The 25439-nt window shown below is 39.3% G+C and overlaps 2 protein-coding genes across 6 annotated transcripts in view; one reads left to right on the forward strand and one right to left on the reverse strand.

Moving 5' to 3' along the window:
* The window catches only part of LOC137984698 (uncharacterized), a 30300-nt gene extending 29431 nt beyond the window's left edge, over positions 1 to 869 (forward strand). For all 4 annotated transcript variants that reach the window (XM_068831954.1, XM_068831952.1, XM_068831955.1 and 1 more), the window contains one exon: positions 1 to 869. This exon is cut by the window's left edge and continues 1608 nt beyond it. The gene's annotated coding sequence lies outside the window, so the exon portion shown is untranslated.
* Positions 1 to 25439, reverse strand: part of LOC137984694 (rab3 GTPase-activating protein catalytic subunit-like) — a 48767-nt gene that overhangs the window by 21529 nt on the left and 1799 nt on the right. Inside the window, exons 3-27 of one of the 2 annotated variants that reach the window (XM_068831946.1) lie at positions 24761 to 24833; positions 24156 to 24227; positions 22286 to 22412; positions 22062 to 22149; positions 21331 to 21450; positions 20108 to 20273; positions 18882 to 19063; positions 18072 to 18140; positions 17258 to 17331; positions 16610 to 16696; positions 15977 to 16143; positions 15344 to 15457; positions 14689 to 14779; positions 14357 to 14438; positions 14181 to 14235; positions 13032 to 13448; positions 12391 to 12528; positions 11044 to 11200; positions 10229 to 10374; positions 8846 to 8980; positions 8116 to 8212; positions 4225 to 4325; positions 3933 to 4151; positions 1714 to 1764; positions 1019 to 1553 (exon numbers count right to left, since the gene is read on the reverse strand). In XM_068831946.1, coding sequence (XP_068688047.1) covers positions 1371 to 1553; positions 1714 to 1764; positions 3933 to 4151; positions 4225 to 4325; positions 8116 to 8212; positions 8846 to 8980; positions 10229 to 10374; positions 11044 to 11200; positions 12391 to 12528; positions 13032 to 13448; positions 14181 to 14235; positions 14357 to 14438; positions 14689 to 14779; positions 15344 to 15457; positions 15977 to 16143; positions 16610 to 16696; positions 17258 to 17331; positions 18072 to 18140; positions 18882 to 19063; positions 20108 to 20273; positions 21331 to 21450; positions 22062 to 22149; positions 22286 to 22412; positions 24156 to 24227; positions 24761 to 24833 — 3211 coding nt within the window. In that variant the 3' untranslated portion in view covers positions 1019 to 1370. Of the gene's footprint in view, positions 1 to 1018; positions 1554 to 1713; positions 1765 to 3932; positions 4152 to 4224; positions 4326 to 8115; positions 8213 to 8845; positions 8981 to 10228; positions 10375 to 11043; positions 11201 to 12390; positions 12529 to 13031; positions 13449 to 14180; positions 14236 to 14356; positions 14439 to 14688; positions 14780 to 15343; positions 15458 to 15976; positions 16144 to 16609; positions 16697 to 17257; positions 17332 to 18071; positions 18141 to 18881; positions 19064 to 20107; positions 20274 to 21330; positions 21451 to 22061; positions 22150 to 22285; positions 22413 to 24155; positions 24228 to 24760; positions 24834 to 25439 lie in introns of those variants that run through there. The other variant, XM_068831947.1, reaches the window with a different exon arrangement.

Genomic DNA, 25439 nt, shown 5'->3' on the forward strand with positions numbered 1-25439 from the left:
CTAACTTTTTTCCCCCGATATGGCGGCCGTTTCAGTAATTGCTAATATGGATAAGAACAAGAAATTAAAGTGGCAGCAATTTTGATTTATGATGTCAAATGTAATACAGATAAGTACCAAATAAGCTAGATAAAAGATCAAAAAGATACTCAAGCAAAATGGGGTAATTATAAACAAGATAATTAGGTGATAAGAATGCAACGTAGAAATTACATCGTTGATAAAATAGAGAATACTACATGGGCGCGCATAGATATGGCATTTCTCTTCGAGCGAACCAGTGAGTTATCAAGTTGAACACGAGACGAGAAATTACACACGAATAAGACTGAGAATGGAAAACGTTTAACCATTCATTCATCAGAAAGGAGAAAAGCGAGTGACGCGTCAGCAGCTGATTGGCGATCCTTAAACACACGCAAAATTATCAGAGAACAATTTTTAGGTGTTGAGATACGAGTTTTCTTAGTGGTCGAAATCCCCATAAATAACAGTTTATATTATAAGAATGAAATGGATGACATAGAGGCGTCAACTAGCGTCGTAATAGGAAACGTGTGATGAAAAGAAATATTATAATTGATAATTGGGATAGCTAACGGTTCTTAGAGTTTGCTGTTGATAGATGGGTAAATGGGTGGTACAGATGAGGCAGATAAGATCAAGACGGATAAGCCTGAGACAAAATAACCATGTTATTATTATCAGGTACAGAAAATCACATCTTGTGAAACCAAGATGAATCACCTTATTTCAAGGACTTTTACACTTCCTGTGGATAAGATTGTAAAGCATGCAGTTATATAAATAATTATTTGACATAATTGACTTTGATTGGAGGAAATAAAACCGAGTTACACCCCTGATCATTTCTCTGGCCTTTTGCTCACTTTACAAACAAAGCTGATGGGGCATGGGACGACCGAGCTTGCATGCTGCCGCGGGGTTCCAATCTGGCCAGATCACTGAATGAAGGCCTTTACACAACAGAGCAGGCATTTGATGCCTTTATCATGAGGCATCGGCAAATGGACAAAATTTCTAATCTTATCAGGTGATGTCGATAAACTATAGGTCCTGCCTCACAATGCTAGTTATTCCTACTAACAAATCGTGTGTGGCGTTATAGATCCTACAGACTCAGGTGGTCTATCAGTTGGAAGAGCTTAGATGACCACTTACCGACCATTTGCAAATATTAGAACTTGCAAAACATGTTTATTTTTGCAAGAACAATTAAAATACCAAAAGCTCTTTTCTCCTTTATTTTCTCTCAGATTGAAATTCTCACATCAAGAATTTGGGATTTAGCCATTGTAACTAGAAATTAATTATTACAAAAAAATTGCTACTAGTCGCATCGGCACCAGTCACTGAAAAATGACGTCATCGGTAAACGCGCCTGCGACTCTGAATTCGTCGTTGGTCAGCACACAATACATTCTTTGTGGACAAGGGCGCGACGAGGATCGGGGTCGGGGAATGGTTGTTCTCAAAATATACTCCCTTCCTGTGGGGGGTGGGAAGTCCTGGGATGGGGTAGATGGAGGACTCTGTTAATAGAAAAGAACAAAGAAAAGTACTCAGCTCTCTAAAACAATCGAGGGGGAGGAAGCCGTAGAAGTCAAGGTGAAAGTGAAGCTTAACAAGATTAAGAACTTTTAATGAATAGTCCTGCCATGATACACATCAACGTAGCTAAAACCAGCTCACCAGTTGATTTGAAGGTGAGGATTCGTCACTGGCAAACTGCATCCTTGCATTCTGAGAAGAACAAAGAAAGTATTGCGACGTGAGCTTAATGCTGGACGATGTTAGTAATATCTATCTATATCTACATGTTCCAGCACTCGGCAAAGTCCCTTTTTGACTTGTGGCTGTTTCTGCTTAGGTGGCCTCATACACCACAAGCCTTTTTAGAGACATCACCGCCAAGCCGCCACTTCTGCTGGAGAGAACAGGACAGCCACAACACCGGGGACTTTATCCCCTACTCTTCTCGAATAGTGTTTGGGTTCTTTAACGTCCCACAGGGAACTTATGAACATAGAAGACATTTGTGAGACGGGCCCTACGGTTAATAGTCCTTATCCGAGAAGACTTGAAAGTCTAACCATTTGCAGATGAAATTACAAAGGCACCACTTTCTCCTCTGTTATTTTAAGATCCTGAGTGTTGATCCGGCCGGGGTTCGAACCCGCGACCTCCCGCATGACAGCCCGATGCTCAACCAACTGAGCCACCGGTGCGCGAATCAGAACAGCATAGCACAAACTGCAACAAAGATCTAACTTGTCAAGCATAATTAACACCATCACAAAAAAGACTCCTCGATAGCTATCATTGGATAGTTTCATGTTTGGCTTTTGTCCACAGACTTAAAATTTACAACTACAGTTTCTTTCATTTAAATGGTCGACGCATTAAGAACAATAGATGGTTTTCAATCACGTGAGGAGACGGCCATGTTTGTGTACAAAACAATAGCAAATTATGGCTCATGTTTTGCATTATAATAGAGTCAAATTCCCAAAAGACCGTTTTCTCAATTGTTCTGTACGCAAACATGGCTGCTGTGACGTCAGGTGAAAACCATCTATATGATGATCAGTGCTTTCAGTAAGACCCGGCTCCCACCGGAGCTCCGGCGGGTGCCCTCTTGTAAATCGCCTGCGTTAATGTGCTTATGGAGTCAATATCCGCACTGAAATTCTACTCATTGATCTCTGTGCATTTCAAGGAGCCCATTACCTGGAGCCTCCATCATCGACGGGAGACAAACAAACATCAATCTTCTCCTCACTTTATCACACAAAACAAACAGGAAAGGTGGGTGTCAAAAAATCAACTCATCCATGAGGAGAAAACACTTTGATCCTTGAACAAATTCTCCAAACTACTTTTATAGTCCATTACCTGGAGCCTCCACATCCTCGAGTGGTTTTCGCGGGTGTTTTCACAACAGCCAATCATAAGAGACCTATGGTCGCGGCCACTGATTACATCACGTGCGGCACACCCGAAACACGAACGTATTTCAAAATGATGAAATGATAGAGCAGTCCTAAAAATAAAAAAACATGGGGGACAGCGTTGACTCGAGGACATGGAGGCTCCAGATAACGGGCTATAAAAGTAATTTGGAGAATTTCTTGAAGGATCAAAGTGTTTTCTCTTCATAGATGAGTTTGTAAATTCTTGAAACCTTTCCTGTTTATTTTGTATGATAAAGTGAGGAGAAAATTGATGTTTGTCTCCCTACGGACTTGAACTTGTGAGTATGTCGTCCACATACTCAGAAGATCGAACCACATTGCAGATCATAGTAAAGTGCAGTACAGTATTTGTCTTCATTTAAAACTAGAACGGAATTTTTAACATTTGTCGTGGGAGGTTTGACTGAGTAATTTTCTAACAGGGATGTACATGAATGGTATTTGTGAACGTTTTTGCGGTCAGTGCCGATGTGATATGTCAGTGGTATTGCTCAATGGAACAGTGGTATGCTTTGACAACGGTTGCCCTGTAAGGTGCAAGACGAGTGGGACATTCCAGGAGCCCATCACCCGGAGCCTCAATCTCCCATATAAACCCTTCGAGAAAACCTTTGCCCATATCTTTTTATTTTTAGACGTTCGAATTCCCGCGAATGCATTATGCCGTCCAATCAGAACAATGGTTTTGTATTACATCACAAGCAGTCACGCACCAGTGATCGCGTTCGGCTCACAAAATATTCTAAAAATAAAAAGAGATACGGGCAGCAAAGGTTGACTCAAGGATATAGTCTGGATGGAGGCTCCGGGTCATGGGCTCCTGGACATTCCCGAACTCAAATTCTCGATTTTGGATGGCTGTAAAAATGTCAGTGACCGGATTAGCAATGAAACAAAGACCTAGTAGCATGTGAAGATTCTGAGAGTAAAACAAACCTCTTGCTTAGAGAACAAACTATGGAGGACTCTTCCCGCAGGTCCTCGTCCCGCACCGATAACTGCCACTTCCGGTTTCTCCATCAAGGCAGAAAGAAAGTGTTCAACGTCTTTGTCCGCCCCAGTTCCTTCGTCTGAAAGAGCGTCTTGAAATTTGAAGCGCAGGGAATGGGCACGAGCAACAACCAGTTCACAAAGCTGAAGTTGCTTTACAAACTCCTGGAAAAAGAGAGATGCCTTCAGCCTACGTTGACTTAATTATTCCTTGTTGTTCAGATCCATTGTTCCTTACCTCACATGAAGACAAATCCTGAGGCATTTTCAATGATAACTTGCTTGCTTTCTCGAGAACGTTATCCAGCAAAGAAGCGACTGCCGGGATATCTCGAGCACCTGATAGCGTTAAGGGAAACAGAAAGTCACCGATGCATTTACATTTAGGGTGCGTTCGATTGACTGTATTCCGGAAAAGGAATACATGGAATACAAAGTCAGCAATCCTTCGCTTTTACGGAGATTCACATCAAAATTGTCAAACACCTGCTAAAATGATATTACAAACATATCTTAATCATCCTTGTTGCTTCAAAACGATAGACACACCGTTTTAAATCATCACTCCAGGCATTCTTATTCCGGAATAGGGTCAATCGAACGCACCATAAAGGAAGTCTAGATAACAAGCGTTTCGTGGAGTTTTCAACAATGGAAGACCGATTCACGAATATTGAAGGAACGAGAAAACTGAAATAGCAAAATGTTTTCGCCTTGTTTCTGGCAAGGGAAAAAAACTATCGTCCGAAAAAAACAGGGGAAACGCGTGTGGGCAAGGCTAATAAGAACATCTCAATAAGACTGGTGACTGAGATGTTAACAAGTGCAGTTCTTGGTCATAACGATGATGATGATGATGACGAGAATGACGAGGATGATGACGATGATGATGATGATGACAAGAACGATGGCGAGAATGATGACGAGAATGATGACGAGAATGACGAGGATGATGACGATTACTATGATGACGAGAATGATGACGAGAATGATGACGAAAATGACGAGGATGATGACGATGCTGATGATGACGAGAATGATGACGAAAATGACGAGGATGATGACGAGAATGACGAGGATGATGACGATAATGATGATGATGAGAATGACGAGGATGATGACGATGATGATGGCGAGAATGATGAGGAAGATGACAACTTCTCGGAGCAAACTAGAAAACCGACAAACTCAACCCACATACGACATCTAGACCGGGAATTGAACTCGGGCCACATTGATGAAGGCGAGGGCATTCACCGCTACGCCAACTATACTACCCCCCCAAATAACTGATCAATGAAACAAATTTTACCTTTTACCCTTTTCGAATAAACTCTTGTTCTTAGGCCATCGTAGCTTGATTAAGAAAATAACACAAACAGCGGTGATAAACATTGTATTCCAACGCATTCTTTATAAAACTTGACGTTTCGTATGCTAGTCAACATACATTTTCAAAAGTGACCGTTACAACTTTTGAAAACTATATACCGGTATATATATATATATAGAGAGAGAGAGAGAGAGAGAGAGAGTTCTTTGGGCTGTCTGAGCCAACGGAGATAGTGGCGTTCCAAAAGGATCCTTTAGAGATTCCCAGTCCAAGCCTCGACATATGAAATTATATAAAGTTAAAAGAGTCAGAGGACGGACAACTTTTGGAAGCTAAAAAGTAAAATATATTAAAAAACGTTTCGGTCTTAGACCTTCATCAGTTTACAGCATGTGGATAATAATTAGGTTTAAGAGCTTATATATGGTTTACAAGGAATTTTCGGTATGTTACAAAACTTAACAACAATACAAGTAAAAAATCATTACAAACAAAACAAAACAAAAGAAGTAATTCTATTCCGAAAGGTACAATGTAATAACAGCGAGAACTAAAACTATCATTAAAGTAAAGAATTCATGTGCTGCATTGAGTTGTAAAGTTATATGGTTCGTTAAGCTTGCAGATTAGTACGACTCAAGTGATCGGTTGGTTGTAGGTGATTCTGTTCCTGGAGTGCCTCGGCTCTAGAAAACTTCACAGGATTCATCAACTCTCTTTACCCTACCATCAAATTTGAATTAGTTTCTTCTGATGGCTACCTTAATATGCTAGACGTCACATTGTATCTAATTGACGGCTTCATTAGAACAGACATTTACTCTAAACCTACAGACAGTCATCTGTACTTGCCACCCACTAGTGCTCACCTCAAACATGTATTCAAAGCGATTCCATACGGAGTGGCCTTGAGATTACGTAGGAATTGCTCAAATCAGAATTTTTTAGAGACGCGAATGCTGGAATGCTTACCTCATTAGCACCTTTTGGCCTTAACAAAAGGCAAGAATTCCACTCCAGGAACAGAATCACCTACAACCAACCGACCACTTGAGTCGTAATAATCTGCAAGCTTAACGAACCATATAACTTTACAACTCAATGCAGCACATGAATTCTTTACTTTAATGATAGTTTTAGTTCTCGCTGTTATTACATTGTACCTTTCGGAATAGAATTACTTCTTTTGTTTTGCTTTGTTTGTAATGATTTTTTACTTGTATTGTTGTTAAGTTTTGTAACATACCGAAAATTCCTTGTAAACCATATATAAGCTCTTAAACCTAATTATTATCCACATGCTGTAAACTGATGAAGGTCTAAGACCGAAACGTTTTTTAATATATTTTACTTTTTAGCTTCCAAAAGTTGTCCGTCCTCTGACTCTTTTAACTTGATATATATATATATATATATATATATATATATATATATATATATATATATATATATATATATATAGATATAGATATATATATATATATATATATATATATATAGATCAGTTACAAAGGTCTCTCGAGCCAACAGCGCATCTTTGCCCCCAGAGAGGATCACTAATGGATTCACAGTCCAAGCCTCGGCGAAATGCAATCAATTATAGAGAGTTTAGAAGTGACCAAGGACGGACAACCCTCTGAATGACATTTTCATTGGAAGAAAAACTTTTTATGCCCTGATATATATATATATATATATATATATATATATATATATATATATATATATATATATATGCCCTGATATATATATATATATATATATATATATATATGTCTAGACATAATGAGGAGTAATAGCTAAAACAGCAATAACTTCTCACTACTAATATTGACATTAAGGGAAGGCTTTAGCTCTTGAATGAACAAAGTCTCTTTAATTTTGCAGTGAAAGTCAGTTTTTCCGGACGCTAAAATGTCAAAGTGATCCCATTTAATGTCGTGGCCAGTGGTTTTCACATGATCAGCAATGGCTGATGAATGGTCACTTTTAGCGAGGGCCTTGAAATGTTCTGTTTTTCTGTCATGGAGTCTTCGTTTTGTTTTGCCAATGTAGAATTCATCACAGTTCCAGCAAACAGCTTTATAAGACGACCTTGGACCCCAAATGTTTACGATATATATATAGTTTTCAAAAATTGTAACGGTCACTTTTGAAAATGTATGTTGACTAGCATACGAAACGTCAAGTTTTATAAAGATCACCGCTGTTTGTGTTATTTTTTTTACCTTTTCCTTCTCTAGAAATTTCACCTTAGTTCCCTCTAACTTTACTCCTTAAGTGCACTAACAGTCAAGTCAATCTTAACATAAAACAAGCTTAACCTTAACGTGGTGCAGTTGTAAATAGGAAATAGGCCATTTTACAGTTGTTTGCTCAGCGACCTAGCCTATGAATGGCTGCGAGGCTGCCGGTGACCTTGTATTGATACAGCCCTCACTCCTTTTAACATGTAAAATTATGTTGTTGTAATTCTAATTAGTCCGTATTAACATTACAAAAGCACGACGCTTTGTATCAAAACAGGGTCACCGGCAGCCTCGCTTCCATTCTTAGGCCAGGTAACTTAGCTCCAACTGTAAAAATGGTCTATTAGCGTTTAGACACTTCGCGATGTTTATCATCAAAACTGACCGGGCATATGATCGTCATATTAATTCTGAACATAAGCAATTGAATCGAATTTGGAAATACCTTAATCATTTATTTTTTAACAGGGTTCCGTTTTTTTTCCCTCAGTTGAAGTCTTTTTTCACTCTTGCCATCCGAAGCAAAAGCCAGTAAATTATTTCCTACCTGCTTCTTCAATCCGAAGAACAGCAGCATGAAGAAGAATAGGAAACAATTGAAACGCAACTTCAGCAGGTTTCATTCCAGCAAGAAAGTGCAAAACCTACAACAGATACATGCGAATCACGTACAATTTATTTTTGATAAAGGAACTAACATCGCTGCTTTGTAAAATCCAGCGTTATTTAGGGACGTTTAACGAGAAATCCCCTCAAAATGTGGATGAAAAACGACGACAAGATTATTAAAACACACAATTACAAATGTCCGTGGACCACGTAAAAACTGGAAAGTAGGAAACAAAACTGCAAAATTCATTTTCTCAAGGGCATTCTGTTTTGCCGTTCGCCGTTGTAGATACCCATACAGTTAACGGTCGACGACCATCTGTTGTCCCTCATTAGGATTGTACTAGACCAAATCTCGGGCTGTGATTGGCTACAAGAGCCGACTAGTCAGATGAGCCTACCTTTCCTGTCTGGGTCCGCTGACCAACGTTCTCCGACGAAAAAAATTACTCTGACGTATTTTAAAACCTTATTTGACCCAGATGGATCAGTCAAGTTAGCTGCAGGACAATTGCGTCTTTTTTCGTTCTCGTGAACCGAGGATGGGCAATATTAGGAACGGGTTCGTTTAGTAAAAATTGATTTCAGCAAAACTGCGATGAAAAGGGAAACCAACAAAAAAGTAATTTTGACATTGGAACAAGTGTTTATTCGCTGCTAAATTGTACCTTTTCAGCTTCCTTGGTTTCATCAAAAAGTCGTTTCTGTCTCCGGACTGGGACAGGGCGAGCACTCTGCCAAACCTCAGCCCACATGTTGCCTGGAATGCGCATGCGTAGGCTTAGGTGCCCCTCCTGTCGCCACTACCAAAAGGAATAGAAACGAGAAAAACAGGCTGAAATTGTTCAAAGGAAAAGGCCTTTTCTTAAAATGTAATGCGGTTCTGCAATGTGAGGGAAAAACTCACATTCACACTTAAAACAAGCAAGACAAAATTCAAAACGGAAAGTGTGAGCTTATTTTACATTAAACTTCTTTGGAAAAGCAGAGGATAAACTCTTAACATCTAAAACGAAAAATATCACGTACAAAATAATTTTTGATTGACTTTGAACTCACTACTGTTCGTACTTAGTTATTTATTCAGTCGCCGGTCCAGTGTCTTCACATTTATTAGGGAGCTTTAGCAACGAGAACGTCATCGTTAAATGTGAATTCGCGTTATTGTAATCGGTTTGCGACTATTCCAAGCATTTTAACGTGACAAAGGTGTGGCAAACCCTTAAGAAAGAAACTAGTATGAACGGCGCTCAGTTTAGGAGAGAAAATGAAAATTTATCCTCAAGCGCTGACTTTCTCCCTAAAACCTCAAATTTGTTTGTTCAACGTTGTTGATTTTCTGACGACAGCCAAGAAATAGACAAAAATGAAAAGATGCATGCGCAGAGCGTGCAAAGCTATTGTTTTGCCCACTAAATATGCAAAATTTTGACGTTCTCGTTGCCATCGCCGTTGTCGTTGCTAAAGCTCCCTATTCGATTGCCCGGTTGCGAGGCCGACCGAGAACGAGGCCGGGAACTGTCGTTCCAATTTATACCGCACCCCCCTCCCCCCTATGGAAGGCATGATTACGACAGGTAGTAAAATGGTGAAATACAGGTTCTCAGGGGTTGTACTTAAACGCCAAACTTCTGAATCCTACAGGTCAGGTTCCAATCATTCCCTCATTCCATAGGGTCAGATGGATAAAAACTGGACGAAACAGCCTATAAATGGCAAAATACGGATTCCAAGGGGGTAAAATAAAATGAAAATGCCAGATTCCAACAGCTTCCGCCCAGACCTTACAAAAAGAGCCCTCCATAGGGGAGGTGTGGATAAAAATTGGAATGACCCATGCTATGTACGTCCCAATATCAAATTCTCTTGTGCCAAAAAGAAACCCTTGTTTAATTTCACAACTCTTTAACAGTGAATACAACGTTATTATTCGGAAAGGCTCATTCATGAAGTCGGAAAATACTAGTCCGTGATGTAACTAAACTGACAGAAACATTTTTCGTAAACACTTTATTTACGAGAATATGAGATCTTTACCGAGTTAAGCTCACCTTCATTGGAACTTGAAGTTCTTCCAAATTTCCAGCCTTCGCTTCATCCATAAGGGTTTTTACGCCGCTTGCAGTTAAATCTTCATCACGTATCTCGATTTCTTCGGTGTCCCAGCCTTCACTTAATGACCCCTCACTGACTGTGGCTAAAAAGAAGGGTTTGCCACATTACTTCAATTTTACATTTTAACGCAGAATATAACAAACTTTACTTCAAATCGGCTTGTACGCATTTTCCCGCCAATCGCGTTAGTAGCACTTTTTCCCGCGCTTGGAACCTGATTCTCCCGCGCTTGGTGTACTTATGTCTCGCCTGGTATATAGATGGTTTTCACCTGTCGTCACAGCAGCCATGTTGGTTCACAGAACAGTAGGGACTATTATAGTGCAAAACATGAGCCAAAATTGGGTATTGTTTTGTGGACCAACATGGCCGTCTCATCACGTAAGTAAAAACCATCTATAGGTTTAAAGTTTTCACAATTCAAAGCCTTAGAGTGGTTTTCAATTGAGTGTCGAAAGTAATTAGCGAATTGCTTTGGTTTACGATTACTTCATTCACTGATTGGTTCAAAGTTCTCGCGCCACTTTTTCAACCAATCAGAAGTGAAAGCAAAACCAATTGTGGCTCGCGCGTGCACATTTTCCGGCGCTTTGTGTGGGCTACGTGTAATTATTTCGAGTTTTGATTGGTTTACCGGATTGTCTCCGTCCTTTTTGATTGGCCAAAGTAATTACTTTGGTTTTGGTTTTACGACACTCAATTGAAAATCGCTCTATCATTGGCTTATTACATATATCCAATAATTTCAAACCTGGAACAGGAGTACTTGGTTCTTTACTGTCTTTTATGTCGTTATTCTTTTGTTTTCTAAGTTCCTCAATCTCCTCTTCCGTCTCCGGGCCCAGTATCCAGTCAAATGGCGAGTACCATCTCACAAAATCTTCTAATAAACAGCCGGGATTTGCCGCCTAAAAGCAAATAAAAACTAACATTTGCACAAAGTTTGTACTCTTTTAAGGACTTCAAATTCCATGACTTATCATGACTTTTTCCAAGACCTTCTCTAGCTTTCCATGACCTTAAGTTTACCTATCGTGTAAGAAAATTTTCAAAACTATCCTTATTTTAGGATATTTTCTGACATAACTCATTTCAAATTTGAATACTAACGACTTCTGTCTGCCAAACTTCCGATTGTTTGATTGAAACTCGTCTTTATTTCATTTTATACTTGCTTTGACGGCTACAATGATTAATATACCATTTATAATTACAATTTTGCACGACTTTCCATGACCGACCATACAATTCCATGACTTTCCAGGCCTGGAAAATGAGATTCTTAAATTCCACGACTTTCCAGGTTTTCCATGACTCGTACGAACCCTGTTGGAGTCCAACACCAACCGATACATCAAAGACACTTCTTATTTTTGGGTCATTGGACAAAGCACCACAATGTGACATCTCCAATGAAAAATCGGTCTCTTTTGAGACTGTCTCAATAGAAGCTAGCGAGCAGTACTTTGCTGACGGTTTGGAGGTCGCTTGGTCCAGTGGTTAGGGAGTTGGGTTTGCATGCGGTTGCCCCGCGTTCAAATCCCGTTCTAACCCTCGGGATGGATTTGTTTCCAATTGTCCCGAATTCAACTCCATCTTTGTAAATAAGCAACTGGTTGACCCCAGCCAGTTAAGGTTCTTAATCACGTCTCTGTTAAATTTGAATTGTTTCTTTCAGACTGTTAAAAGTGGAGTGCCTGTGAGCTCGCATGACAGCTAAGTGCACTTTCACTATAAACAAAGCACTTACATTTTTTTAGAGCGGTTTTCAATTGAGTGTCGAAAGTAATTAGCGAATTGCTTTGGTTTTGCATTACTTCACTCAGTGATTGGTTCAAAGTTCTGGCGCCATTTTTTCAACCAAACAGAAGTGAAACCAAAACCAATCGTGGCTCGCGCGTGCACATTTTCCCGCTCTTTGTGTCGGCTACGTGTAATTACTTCGAGTTTGGATTGGTTTACTGGATTGTCTCCGTCCTTTTTGATTGACCAAAGTAATTACTTTGGTTTTGGTTTTACGACACTCGATTGAAACTCGCCCTAAGTTAGAGCTACTGTAATCCGTGGGGTAGTGCATCAAAGGCCGCAGTTCGCTAACCTTGAAGGCCTCCATGTCAGAGAGCAAAGAAGCGCACTGCATTTGAGCCCTCACGCGAGCCCCCTCTTCTGAGGTGCCTAATTGTGTAAGTATCTCAGCTTGCTCCTCTAACATATCCTCTGTCATTGGTGCTGGTTCCTAGAATAATGAAATAAGACAGACGAAAGTTACATCTCTACGAGATGCAAACAAACCACAGTTGCAAAAACCTGGATGAAATAAGGGGAATGCGACGAAACGGCATTCCACGAGAGTCGGACCACGCTCATTTTGACGTCAAATTACTACAATCTAAAATACATGCCATTTCATTCTTCGACCATACTTTCACCTTCGGCGGGATATATTTTATCTACGTGTAGCCTTACCCACCCCCCGAGGAAAAATGTTTTTGTGATGTAGTCGTGAGTCATCAAAACTCAACGGAAGGAGAAAACTGACGCGAAAATAATTAAAAGACGACAAGAGCCCCTAAGGATCAACAAACGAGGGGGGAGTTTTGAAACACGTACAGATACAAAATTAATGTTTATAAATGTGGGATTTCCCCTCAAGAAACTATAAGCCTTATTGACTTCAAAATTTTGCCGCGCGCAATTTGTGAATCATAATGTCTCTTGTTGTACCAACCTTCAACCTACCTGAGTTATCGGTACAATCAACGGTTCTCCAGACACAAGAAGCTTTAAATCCCCAAAGGGCTCCTTCCCTCCTTCTCTCCTAAACAACCTTGTGTTATCCTCAGCGCAAGCATTCTCCGCATTTGAGTCACTATCTGCTCCTTCTGTATTGTTCAAATTTTCTGAATTATGTCCCATCTCCGTTTCATACTCTTCTTGGCTTTCAACAGCCTCGAAAAATTCTTCATCATCAGAAATACTCGATTGTGAATCCGTACTTTCCAATCGCGTGTTTGAATTACTCTTTCGATCACTGTCTGTATTTGAAGAAGAGTTTTGAGTCCTCGTTGCAGAGTTTTTATCCAGGTTAGTTGCAAATTGTAGGCTTGCCGTACGAATCTTGGAAAGCCGCTTTCTTTCAATGCAGCAGTTGAGCATCTGAAAGTTAAATGACACTTGAAATTGAGAACTACTCAAGTTAGTTATGTCGGTAATGCAACATCAGTTTTTCAGATGGGTATTAAAAGTTTTTATGCGATTCCTCACTTCACTGTTACCAAGAAGAGGATAAATCAAACCCAGTACTCGCCCGCGTTTTCCCGCGCTTTGTGCTGACCGGTTGTGTGAAGTTGCACGAAGTTCTGATCGGTTAATTTTCCCGGGTCATTTCTGTTCAGAGTAAGCTGTGTGCTGAAAGGGTTTGGTATGAAACTAAAAAGAACGTACATTAACCCTTTCACTCCTGTGGGGTTCCCCATTGACGAGTAAAATCGTCTGGCGTTAGACAGAATCAAATCTATAAGTGTCACTCTTGGGAGTGAAAGGCCTGGTTAATGGGGACAGTTTTTGAGTGAATCTAGCAGTTGTTAACCTTTCACTCCTGTGGGATTCCCCATTGACGAGTAAAATCGTCTGGCGTTAGACAGAGTAAAATCGTCTGGCGTTAGACAGAGTAAAATCAATAAGTGTCACTTTTGGGAGTGAAAGGGTTAATGGGGACATAGTTTTTGAGTGAATCTAGCTGTTGTTAACCCTTTCACTCCTGTGGGGTTCCCCATTAACGAGTAAAATCGTCTGCCGTTAGACAGAGTAAAATCTATAAGTGTCACTCTTGGGAGTAAAAGGGTTAATGGGCTAAAACGCCACGGAGAGGCCTTAAAAAATACAGACCTGTAGTTTTTGGTGAACAAGGCAACTGCCAAGATTGGGGGCTTGTAGTTTTAACCTGTGTAAAAACAATAATTATACGTTTATATTGATTATCAAGTAAATAGTATGAACCCACTAGCACTGATTGCTAAAACTTGACCCACGAGTGATAGAAAATTCTACTTATTGTTTCCCACCTTGGAATAAAAATATCATTTTCCCATCTATGGCGCATCTCCAGGACAAATTCCTGCCATAGATGAGCAACAGCTCTCAAACCTGCCGGAAAAAGGGAAATCACAGTCAATAGGTTCAATGAATGTAATTTAATTTTGGAGAACAAGACATCGCAACAAGCCTCACTTGGCAAAAGAAGCCGCACTGAACAAGAGACTGTCCTTGTTTTCATAACAAACTTCAATCATGCGCGAGCCGGACAAACATTTTTCTTGCCTAAGTGGCATATTTTATTCTAAATATTCACAGTGGGAGCTTCATCTTTGTGAACAGGTAAAAACCATTCACTTACCTCCATAACTATGATAAACTATACAAATACACACGGCAAGAAAGAAAGTAAGACTATCTTCAGGTGCAGATTTCAAACTACGAAACTTGTCCTGAGAAATAAACAGCGAATAGAGCATTAAAAACTACACTTCAGTCGCAGACAACTTAAAGGCAAGGCCTTGAGTGAGCATTGTGAAGAAGAAGAAAGACACAAAAACTGATTACATATGGGCAAGAGGACAAAAATACAACAAGAAAAGATTGGGGATTACTTAAACCCTTTTGCTCCATGCTTTAATCTACTCTAAAATGATTACTTTGGGGCAGTTGATTTAGGGGTTAAAAAAGTGGTTTTGGTTCCTTGTAGGGTATTCAGCCTCAAAAGGTCCACAGCAGGAGCTTTAGCAGTACCTTTTAGGGTATTGAGCCAAAAACTTATGACATGAGACATTATTTTGACAATTAAGGTTTTGTCTGATTAAAACCCATAATTTGACAGACAGGATCTTGGTTCCTTTTAGGGGTTCTTTTCAAAATTGCCGACGAGCACCCGTCCCTTTCAGTACTAGAAGACTTGAGACTATCATTGTTATTATTATTATCACTATCATTATCATTATCATTATCATTATTATTATTTAAGAAGTTGTGGAGATGCACACATCTTGCCTTACCTGTGGCATATTGCATTCCTTTCCTTTGTTTTTGTTTTCCATCATATCAAACAAAAGCTCCTGTTGTGCTATTTCAAGGTCTTTTAAATCTTGATCAGCATCAGGAAATAAATGCTACAGGCACCAAAACAAAGTGATTTAGCTGCGAGCAATGATGTGTGGTCAACAGTTGTAATGTAATGTCTGTTGATTGCGCAAAACTGATCGCAAGGAGAACCTGTGTGCAGGCCACTGTGATTAAGATGCCTTAAACAGGTTCACTCAAATTGATTTTCTATTGAGGATGTAATAAAGTCAATCCTCTGTCAGACAACTTCTCGCAAAGAAGTCCCATTTTTTTTCCAATTTTTTTTCCACTCTTTATTCAAATCCCAATGATTACATTGTATCATTCAAATAATTCCACTGTACACAAAAGTTGGATGTTATCTTTAATGCTGAGTGGATGAATGATGAAGAGGTTAATTTTCGATCATGATTTCGGGACATTCGGATCGAGTGCCACTAGCTTGAGTCAAGGCTTAATGAAACACTCAATGGGCCACTTTTAGTGATGATGAAAGGACACAGCTTATGAACCTAATCATAAATCAGTCATCTAGCACCCACCATTCAGTGGAACAGACACTTTACCTTAAGTATTTCAATCAAGAGATTCCCAGGGATTGGAAATTCATCAGAGCTTCTTTCCCCCATGGCTGATATTCTTGACGTTGCCCTGGAAACAGCAGTTGATAGTGACGCAACAGGAGGTGCCTCTGTCAGCCTCTGAAGAGCATGAGTAATGTCTGCTAAGTTGTCTGAAATGAATTTCAAATAAAATACTCTTCTTATAGTGCCTTGATATTCTTATGATGGTGATTGGGAAATTAGTGCTGAGAATTTATAAATAAAGCATTTAACAAAATAGAGCGATTTTCAATTGAGTGTCGAAAGTAATTAGATAATTACTTTGGTTTATGTTTGCTTCTCTCAGTGATTTGTTCAAAGTTTTCGTGCCATTTTTTCAACCAATCAGAAGTAAAACCAAAACCAATCGTAGCTCGCGCGTGCACATTTTCCCACACTTTGTGTCGGCTACGTGTAATTACTTCGAGTTTTGATTGGTTTACTGGATTGTCTCAGTCCTTTTTGATTGGCCAAAGTAATAACTTTGGTTTTGGTTTTACGGCACTCAATTGAAACTCGCTCTATCAATAAATTGGTCGATTGCCAGACCCTCATGTAAATCAAGCAACTACATGAAACAAAAGCATTAAGTCTCACTATCATCATCCTTGACAGTCTTGTTCAGAAGCTGCATTGTGGATTCTTGTCTGTGACAAAGGGTCATATACCCACCAAGATATTCACCTAAATGAAGATGATGCAGGCATTTAAGTACCAGTCAGCAACATTGGGGACCCTGTGCTGGACAACTTTTAAGCCAGGCAATGGGCCATTTCTCGGTTTCGAAGTGAGTCTTGGTGCTCAACTATTGTAAGGGAAATGAGTTAGATTTGCATGAGAATACGCAACTCATTTTCATTTGAATGGTTGTGCACCGGGACTTGCTTTGAAACTGAGGCATGCAGCAACTCGGAAATGGGCTATTGCCGAAGCTCTCTTACCCTGAGACACTTCATAGTACTGTAGGTATCCCGTTGTGGACCAGCATTTCACCTGGAAAGCCATCTTACCATTTACAACTTCAGCATGGGTATTTCATGAAGAAATAGCATCTGCTACTACTTTGTTCATTACAAGCCTCTAGTGTGACAGACTAGAGGGGGAAGGGAGGGGGGAAGGGAGGGGAGGGGAAGGAGAGGGGGCAGTGTAACCACTAGCTACCCAAGTTGGTAGAGCATCTACTATAAATTTACTACTACATGTACTTATAAAAATATTATTTTCGTGTTGTTGGCAACTACTAACCAAGTAAACACTGCGGGTTTTCACTCATCTTTGCTCTTACTGACCACTGAGGGGCATGACAAGGGTCTAGATCACTGCAAAGAAATTTATCTGTACTTCATTTAAGAGTGGACAACACTGTCATCAAATCCTTTCTAAAACAGACATTTCTCAGTATTTGCTCAGTTTTTTTTTCTAAATTGCTGCCAAATTTCAATCAGAAAAGACAGCATCAAACCTCAGCAATGAATTGTTGCACAACAGCCATTTATATTATCGATGGCAGCATTTTACAAACAACGTTATTGCTGAAGTCAGGTGCTATTGTCTGCTAAAAGTTTTCGCTGCATGCCATCTGACTCGGCGTCATATGTGGGTTGAGTTTGTGGGTTCTCCGGGTACTCCTCCAAAAACCACATTTGATTTGAATTGTGTTAATTTGTTGATTTCAGTTTACAGTGTCCCCAATTAGTGCTCCAGCACTAGAACGACTAGACACTTACCGGTAAAGAAAGTTCCTTTTCTTTCCTTTCCTCTTAGCTCAGTGCCAGAGCATATTAAACTATTAGAACTTAATTGCCTCAGAAGCTCTCAAGTTTCTTTCAAGTTGCTGTGTTACCAGCAATAAATAATATTATTATCACTGTGACTCATTTCAATGTCAGGCTTAAATTCAGCACCTTCTTTTCAATATGAAGTTAGTGACAGTAGCGAATCTGATCAAATGACCAATGCCTCAAAAGACACAACCAACCCATCTGCCAAGACATTAATAATGCATCAAGCGACCAGTTAATGGGATCAGATTCGTTACCACTCTCCTGGTGTCACTTACGAATAAACAGAATTGTCCACAATAACTTCCTCTGACAAGCAGGGCCATGTTGTAGAAAGGTGAAGCTCCCTAAAAGAAGGAAAAAAATTACACTAACCTTGTAAAAAACTTTATCAGTGGTTTTCGTAATGTTTAAAAAACGAGCAGCAGTGTTTCAATAGGGTTTAAAAACACGAGGTGTAGCCGCGTGTTTTCTAGACCCGCTAAAACATGTGCTGCGAGTTTTTTGAACAGCTTAAAAAACATTCCACAAAGAGCGTGTCCCTCTGGACTCAAAACAATGGTTCAAATTGTAAGAGGTGAATATTAGCAAACAAGAAAAACAAGCTATGCCTTATTAGTATTCTTTATATAAAGAATACTAACAAGGAGTGTTTTATCAGGATATAAAGCTCATGCATACACATGATGTTTTATCGGTGTTTTGATAGGCTCATGCATTATTAATGAGTTTTTAAAATACAACGTAGCTACTTAACCCATTGACCCCAAGGAGTGAGACTATAACAGATTTGATCTTGTTTAACCCCAGGCAACTTTACTCATCAATGGGGGGGTTAGTTCAGCCTGGAAAAAAGGGCTAACCAAACAGAGCTTCGTTTAATAATGATAATAATTATTATTATTATAAATAATTTATTCATAATAATAATAATTATAATAATTATTTTCCTTCACTATCATAACTAAAATGCTTTGGCTTTAAAAATTGAACGCTGTACTGGTAACTTCCATTATCAAAGGACTGGCATTTGGGTTTCACACCGTGTGGATACTAATATGTGACAAAGACAACAAGTTTCAAGATACCTGAGAGGATCCTGGCAAGCACCAAATGGCAAAGTCCCCAAGTTGGTCACACCAACTTTACATTCTAAACAAGAAGATGGGTCTGGAGGCTCTTGAGGCCAGGAATAGTCTGTCCACTCATCCAGGATGTAAGTAAAACGGACAGTGAGTGTAACAGGGGGCACAGGAGATATGGGACATGCCTGAAATGGAATAAATACACAACAGGTGATAGGTAGGAAGGAACTGTAACAAAGACCATGGTAAACAGCCACATGCTGTTCTTAGCAAAGGTTCTGTCTGTATTTTGAAGGTCTGCCAACCACATGCTGGTGGAGAAAGACCACAACTGCAAAAGCCATGATCTACACTTCGCAAATAGGGTGGGTTTTTTTTAAACCTTCTACATTATATAACCCATTTACTCCCACTGGCCACTTACAGATTATACTCTGCCTCACACCAGAAGATTTTACTCTTAAATGGGGCGCCCCTAGGGCCTTAAAGGGTTTTAACCCATTCACCCCTAAACCGGCCATACTTAGTATTTTACTCTGTCTAACACCAGACGATTTTACTCGTCAATGGGGAACCCCCAGGAGTCAATGGGTTAAAGGTTATGAGTAGGGCGTGCCATGCACAGTCCTCATTTTAAAGAGCTTGTAATCTAAGCAACTGATGTAATTACAAAGGCAGCACTTCCTCTACAGTTTTTTAATGACCCCCCGAGTGTTGCTTTGCCAAGGGTTCAAACTTGCCACCTGCCGCACAGTGGCCCAGTGCTCAACCACCTGACGCTACCAGTTAGCATCATCCACCTTTTGAACAAATGGGGCCAGAGCTTTTAATGATCATGTAAAGGGGCAACATCCCTTGGTGAAAATTTTGCAAAACTACTTCTTCACTTCTTTTCAAGTGATCAATTAACTTAGATTATACCGTAATGGATGCACACGTCTGGAAAGAGTTTAACTGTTAAATTTTGAACCTGGAGCAAAGGTAAACCACAATCATTTATTATTGTTAATTATGCAGACTATTTTATCCTGGGATATCTAACAGTCTTTGGATCCTAATTTAAACACCTGGCCCCAGTTGTTCGAAGGGTGGATAGTGATATCCACTGAATAAATCATTATCCACTGGATAACTCAATTGCTTTTGCTTGTGTTTATCTGCTAGATAGTGATGTACCCAGTGGATAGCATTATCCACCTTTTGAACAACTGAGACCTGTCTGTTCTTACCAATTTTTCCTTGAAGATTTCAAGGAGTCCTGCTAAGTGCCGATATTGGCTTGGAATGTGACGTAAGTGAGAAATCTGGAAAGTTGTGCGGAATCCTCCACCAATACACAGACCATAGTATATCCTTCTCCATTGCTGAAGAATGTGGGCAAACATGGGGATCGTGCTGTAAAAGTAAAATTTAAAAACAAATGGCAATTTACCCAGCACACTTTTTATCAAACAAAATTTATTTTATAATAAAATAATTAACCCTTTGACGCCCAAACCGGCTAAAACCGGCCAGTCTTAGTATTTTACTCTGTCTAATGCCAGACGATTTTACTCGTCAATGGGGAACCCCTGGGAGTCAATGGGCTAATGTGCTGAGTAAATGAAAGATTATGTGATAAATTGGTCCACATTTTGATAATTATATAAATGCTCTTTAAAAAGTGCCCATTACCCCAAAATATTTTTTTCACTAAAATGAATCTTTGCACCTGTTCGAAACGCATTGCGGCCATTTTTTTCATTTTCCTAACAAATCCTGCCATTTTATAGGCTTCGAAAGTTGTGAAAATCCAAGCATCTTTTGTTCACGACCAAGTCAGAAGGGGAGTGGGTCTCTTCCTGATTTGACGTCACAAACTGATTTACATTGCACTAACTCTTTATAACTGATGCATGCAAAGTAGATGGTGACATCAAATAAGGAATAGATCCATTCCCCTTCTGACTCGGTCGTGAACAAAAGATGCTTGGATTTTCGCAACTTTCGAAGCCTATAAAATGGCAGGATTTGTTAGAAAAAGGAAAAAATGGTCGCAATGCGTCTCGAGCAGGTGCAAAGATTCATTTTAGCGAAGAAAATATTTCAGGGTTATGGGCACGTTAACTTCAACTTTATCTTTGCTTGTATAGTTTCCTAACCTGCTATCCAATTTACTGACATTTCTGCTTCCTCATTAAGGCCTTCTGGTTCTTCTATTTAGCATTAAATTAATAAAACAAGTAACGAGAAAATGTTTTCTTATTCTTTTGGTTTCTATTTTTTGGAGGACAAATGTTACTGCCAGCAAGATCGGTGTAGGATGTGATCCAGACAGTAAATTCTGACTGTGGTTAATATGGATTTTTGCCATTTAAAAATTTTTAATTTTGTTATTTCCAGTCATTTTCACGAATTTTTGGGGTCTAGGGATCCATAATGCTCAATTGTTAAAATATTGACAAAATGGTACCATTTAGAGTTGGTAGCTGCGATTCCAATGGAGCTCAACAGCAAATGGCATTTTGACTCACTATCAACAGCATCTCCATCCTCAGCAGGAGATATCACTAGAAACTCCTTCAAGCCATACCTAAACAAAAGAACATTTTCAGATCAATTTAGTCATGGAGGCAGGCTGGGACAGGATCGGTCCCAACCTTGCATCAATGTAACCAGGTTGTGACTCCCATCATTGGTATTATGATGGATAGGTTGAATTTAATACCATGTCAGGCAATTATTACACTTGTCTATTATTTTACCTATATCATAAGTTTTAAAACATGATTGCTATTACTCCAAATTATGCCATTTTCTTTCTGTGGGGGGGGGGGGGGGGGAAAGGGGGGCCTTCCATAATAATGAAAAGGAAGATTTTTAGATTACAAATTCCAAGTCCATAACATGCCGACATAAAAAGTTTGACTCATTTTCATAAACCCTGAAATCGTAAACAATTTTTCAATTTCCTTGACTGTCTCGAGACAAGAGTCCTGATAACGCCACCACGCATACGACATACGTGGATTTGGGATACTATCAAGACCTTGTCATTCGGTGAAAAATTCTATTGACATTGTTTCTACTTTATCAAGTCTTCCCAAATTAGTAGAGGAAGTGGTTATCACAAGGTATTTCTTGAAATTTCCGGAAAACCGTCAGAGGAGACATATATTGATGAGCACTGATGGTTAAACTCACCATCGACTGAGGCAATGTGTCCTGGGAGGAAAATCAAATTCCATATCAAACATCTCCATCATGACGTTCGGCAAACAATCCTCTAAATCTACAAAAAAAAAAAAACCTTGCGCGTAAAGTTAATAATAAAGAAAGAGAACACTTCTCTTTATTATGCACTCCCCAGGCAGTTGGTTGAGCACTTTCCAGTATTCAGAATTATTATTGATTCAAAAGAAACTGACCTTCAATTTGTTTAGTTTTATTTCCTAGAGATTTTTTCCTTGTCCGCAGATGATGGTAAGAGACAACAAACTTCACATTTCCAAAATATATTCTCTCTGACACTACTCCCCAAGATCCTTCTCTTTCCTGACAACAAAAGAGCAACCAAAAGACACTACAACAATAATATAATAGTTATTATTCTTATTAGAACATTTGTTCAATCAACCAATTGGACACTACAGACCTCATCAAAAACTTCGCCGTAAAAAAATGTCTGTATTTTATAAAACACTAGGGACCTTTAGATTCTAGGACGAGGACGAGAATGAGAATGAGTTTTGACTGCCGTTTTTAGCAAAAATATTTAGAAAATTTGTAACCCGTACGATTAATCTTACTCTTTGTTAGCAGTATAGGTTGCTCAGCTATTCTTAATTCTGGTAACCAAGGCTTTTTGCTGATCGAAAAATGCCAAAATTGCTACCGTGTTGTTGACTTGTTTTGACACGACGACATTTTTGCAAAACCTCGTGCTAAAATGACAACGGGAAAAACGTTTTTTCCCGCCAAAATGACGCTGGTTTGCACGCACTCACTGTTGTTCTATGAGAAAATCTCGTACTCATAGTTGTTCTCTTCTTAGAATTTAAAACTCTCTATTGTTTTAAATCCTCAGCCAGTAGGAAGTGTAACTTTTCAGAATTCTGTTTTTATTGGTTTACAAATTGGCTTTTGATCCCGAAATTGGATTATCAGTCACTGTTGCATGAATTCAAACCAAATGTAATATTATGTCTTCATGATTAATCAGAGATCTTAGGATCAGAGCTATACAGTGTACAGCAGCGCTGTACCTGGCTTGGCCGGAACCAGTTGGTAGGTCAGTAATGTGCAACAACAAATCATGAACATAATCTAACCGTAATCTGACCTGACCTGCTTATTGCCCTTTCTCACAGTCGGAAACTGAATTACTAAGGGTGCAGCTCAGCGAGGTTGGACCAAAGGAGCTGTGCTGAGAGTACGACCCATGTATGACCCATGTATGACCTCAGAGCACAGCAACACAGCCTGATGGTATAGGCTGGGAGTCGATTTTGAGGAGGGAGGAAAACTGGAGTACCCCGAGAAAAACCCTCGGAGTCAGATTGAGGTTGACTGAAACTCAACCGACATACAACCCGGGACCAGAGTTGAACCTGAGTAACAGAGGTGGGAGGTGTGGTTGATGACCACTAAACCAACCTGAGTCTCCCTTACTGATGTATATGACAGAAATCAAGCGACGAGGCCTTACACTACTGTAAATATGATGGAAGGTGGATTAAGAACCTTTGCTAATCAACAGCACCACCAGTTATTTTTGTGTGTCAAGGACAAGGACAGAGAAAAATCTCTGACCTGGGTGGGAATCGAGGACCACGCCCTCAAGTTTAGATCACCATTGCTCTACCGACTGAGCTATAAGGCCAGACGGGGGCAGGCTGTGGGAATTTTGGGACAACTTGGCCACTAGTACTAACATTACCCCAAAAAGTGGTAGGTTTTTATTCCTACCCAGGTCAGACATTTTTCTCTGTCCTTGGGTGAAGCACAAAAATAAGTTCCTGATGCTGTTGATCAGCAAAGGATCTTTACCCACCTTCCATCACATTTACAGTAGTGTAAGGCCTTACTTGATTTCTGTCATATATATCTCTTCACACGCTAAGTTCTGAGAACTACACTCATTTACAATAAATATTACTCTAGAGTGTAGGAGTGGTCATTAAGAACACCTACAAGTACTAAGTACATGGTTGCAGAAAAACAAAGTAAATTTTCTTCCATTTTTAAAAGTGAAAAAAAAGTCCCATAGCAGGACAGTATATTTGATGATATACTTACATCTATTTCATCTTTTTTAGTTGGAATGGGAAATAGTTTGCTTTTCTCGCAATTCCAGAAAAGCCCTTTACCCTATAAAGGAAAAATAACAACAATGTTTAAGTCGGAGTATTATCTAAGTTTCTGTAACAAAAAATTAATTAACAATAATATTATTCACTGAAGGCGAGGCGAAAAATAATTGGTATTACATAGGTTATTATTTGAAAAATATGCATTTTCTTTGACTGGCACCTAAACAAAATGGCTTGCAGCCCTTTTCCAAAAAAATGCTTAATAGGTGTTTATTGCATAATAATCATTTCAAGTGCAACCAATCAGCGCACAGAGAATTTTCAACAATCACCTAAAGTATGTAATTATACTAATATAAACTATTCCATGTACATCCATGCTACTTTACTTCTACATAAATTATTAAGAAAAAGCTTTAAGGTTAATGTATCAAAATCAAGCAGACTCCAGCTTTGCTTCCCTTCAAATACCTTAGTATCTCAGCACACAACTATAAAGTTCCTTATCCTTTAAGACAACAATAGTTTCTAAATTATGTTAAATTTTAGAACATCACAAAGTTATTCTTTCAAAAACAAGTAAAAAGCTACTTTTGAAGTTGATTTCCTGGTTGCTCCATCTAACTTCCACTCAATGAGAAGTTGTTCAAGCCTTGCTGCAAACCTGCAATACGATTTATTTGTATGGTTATTCATGTTTCATTTTAGGAAGAGGAATTAAAATGTTCAAAGGATGCTACGCACCAGAAAAATAAATAGACACTAAAGATTGATGAAGTAATAATAGCTGTCTAGTAATGATCCATTTAGTGACCACACTAATGAATACAGGAATGAATGCAGGAATGAATGAAAGAATGAATGGAGGAAAGACTACAGTTGACAAAGTCATCACATTATCAGAAAAAAATTAAATGGTGAAAGTCAATGCCTACAGAAGAGTTGAATCCTTCTGACACTTTTTCCTTACAAAGATCATGTCCATCTTGATTTATTGACTGCATTTTGGAGTCGATATAGATGGAGGCCTTGCTCACCATTTTCAATCTCCTACTTCATGCTGTATCTTAATCTTACATATGAAGTGTCTGACCTCACTTTTACTAAAAGGTCAGGCCATCGAGCACACAGGTGGTATTTTTTAGCCTACCCGTGAGCAGTCTTAAGGCCTGCCTTTCTGCCTAGATGAGTCAAGAAGAGAGTTAGACCTCTCTCTGTCATCTTGCCACTCTCTGTTCAGTATGCGTTGCATGAAAATGAAATTATTAGC

This window comes from Montipora foliosa, chromosome 14, assembly GCF_036669935.1.
Source record: "Montipora foliosa isolate CH-2021 chromosome 14, ASM3666993v2, whole genome shotgun sequence".
Taxonomy (NCBI): Eukaryota; Metazoa; Cnidaria; class Anthozoa; order Scleractinia; family Acroporidae; genus Montipora; species Montipora foliosa.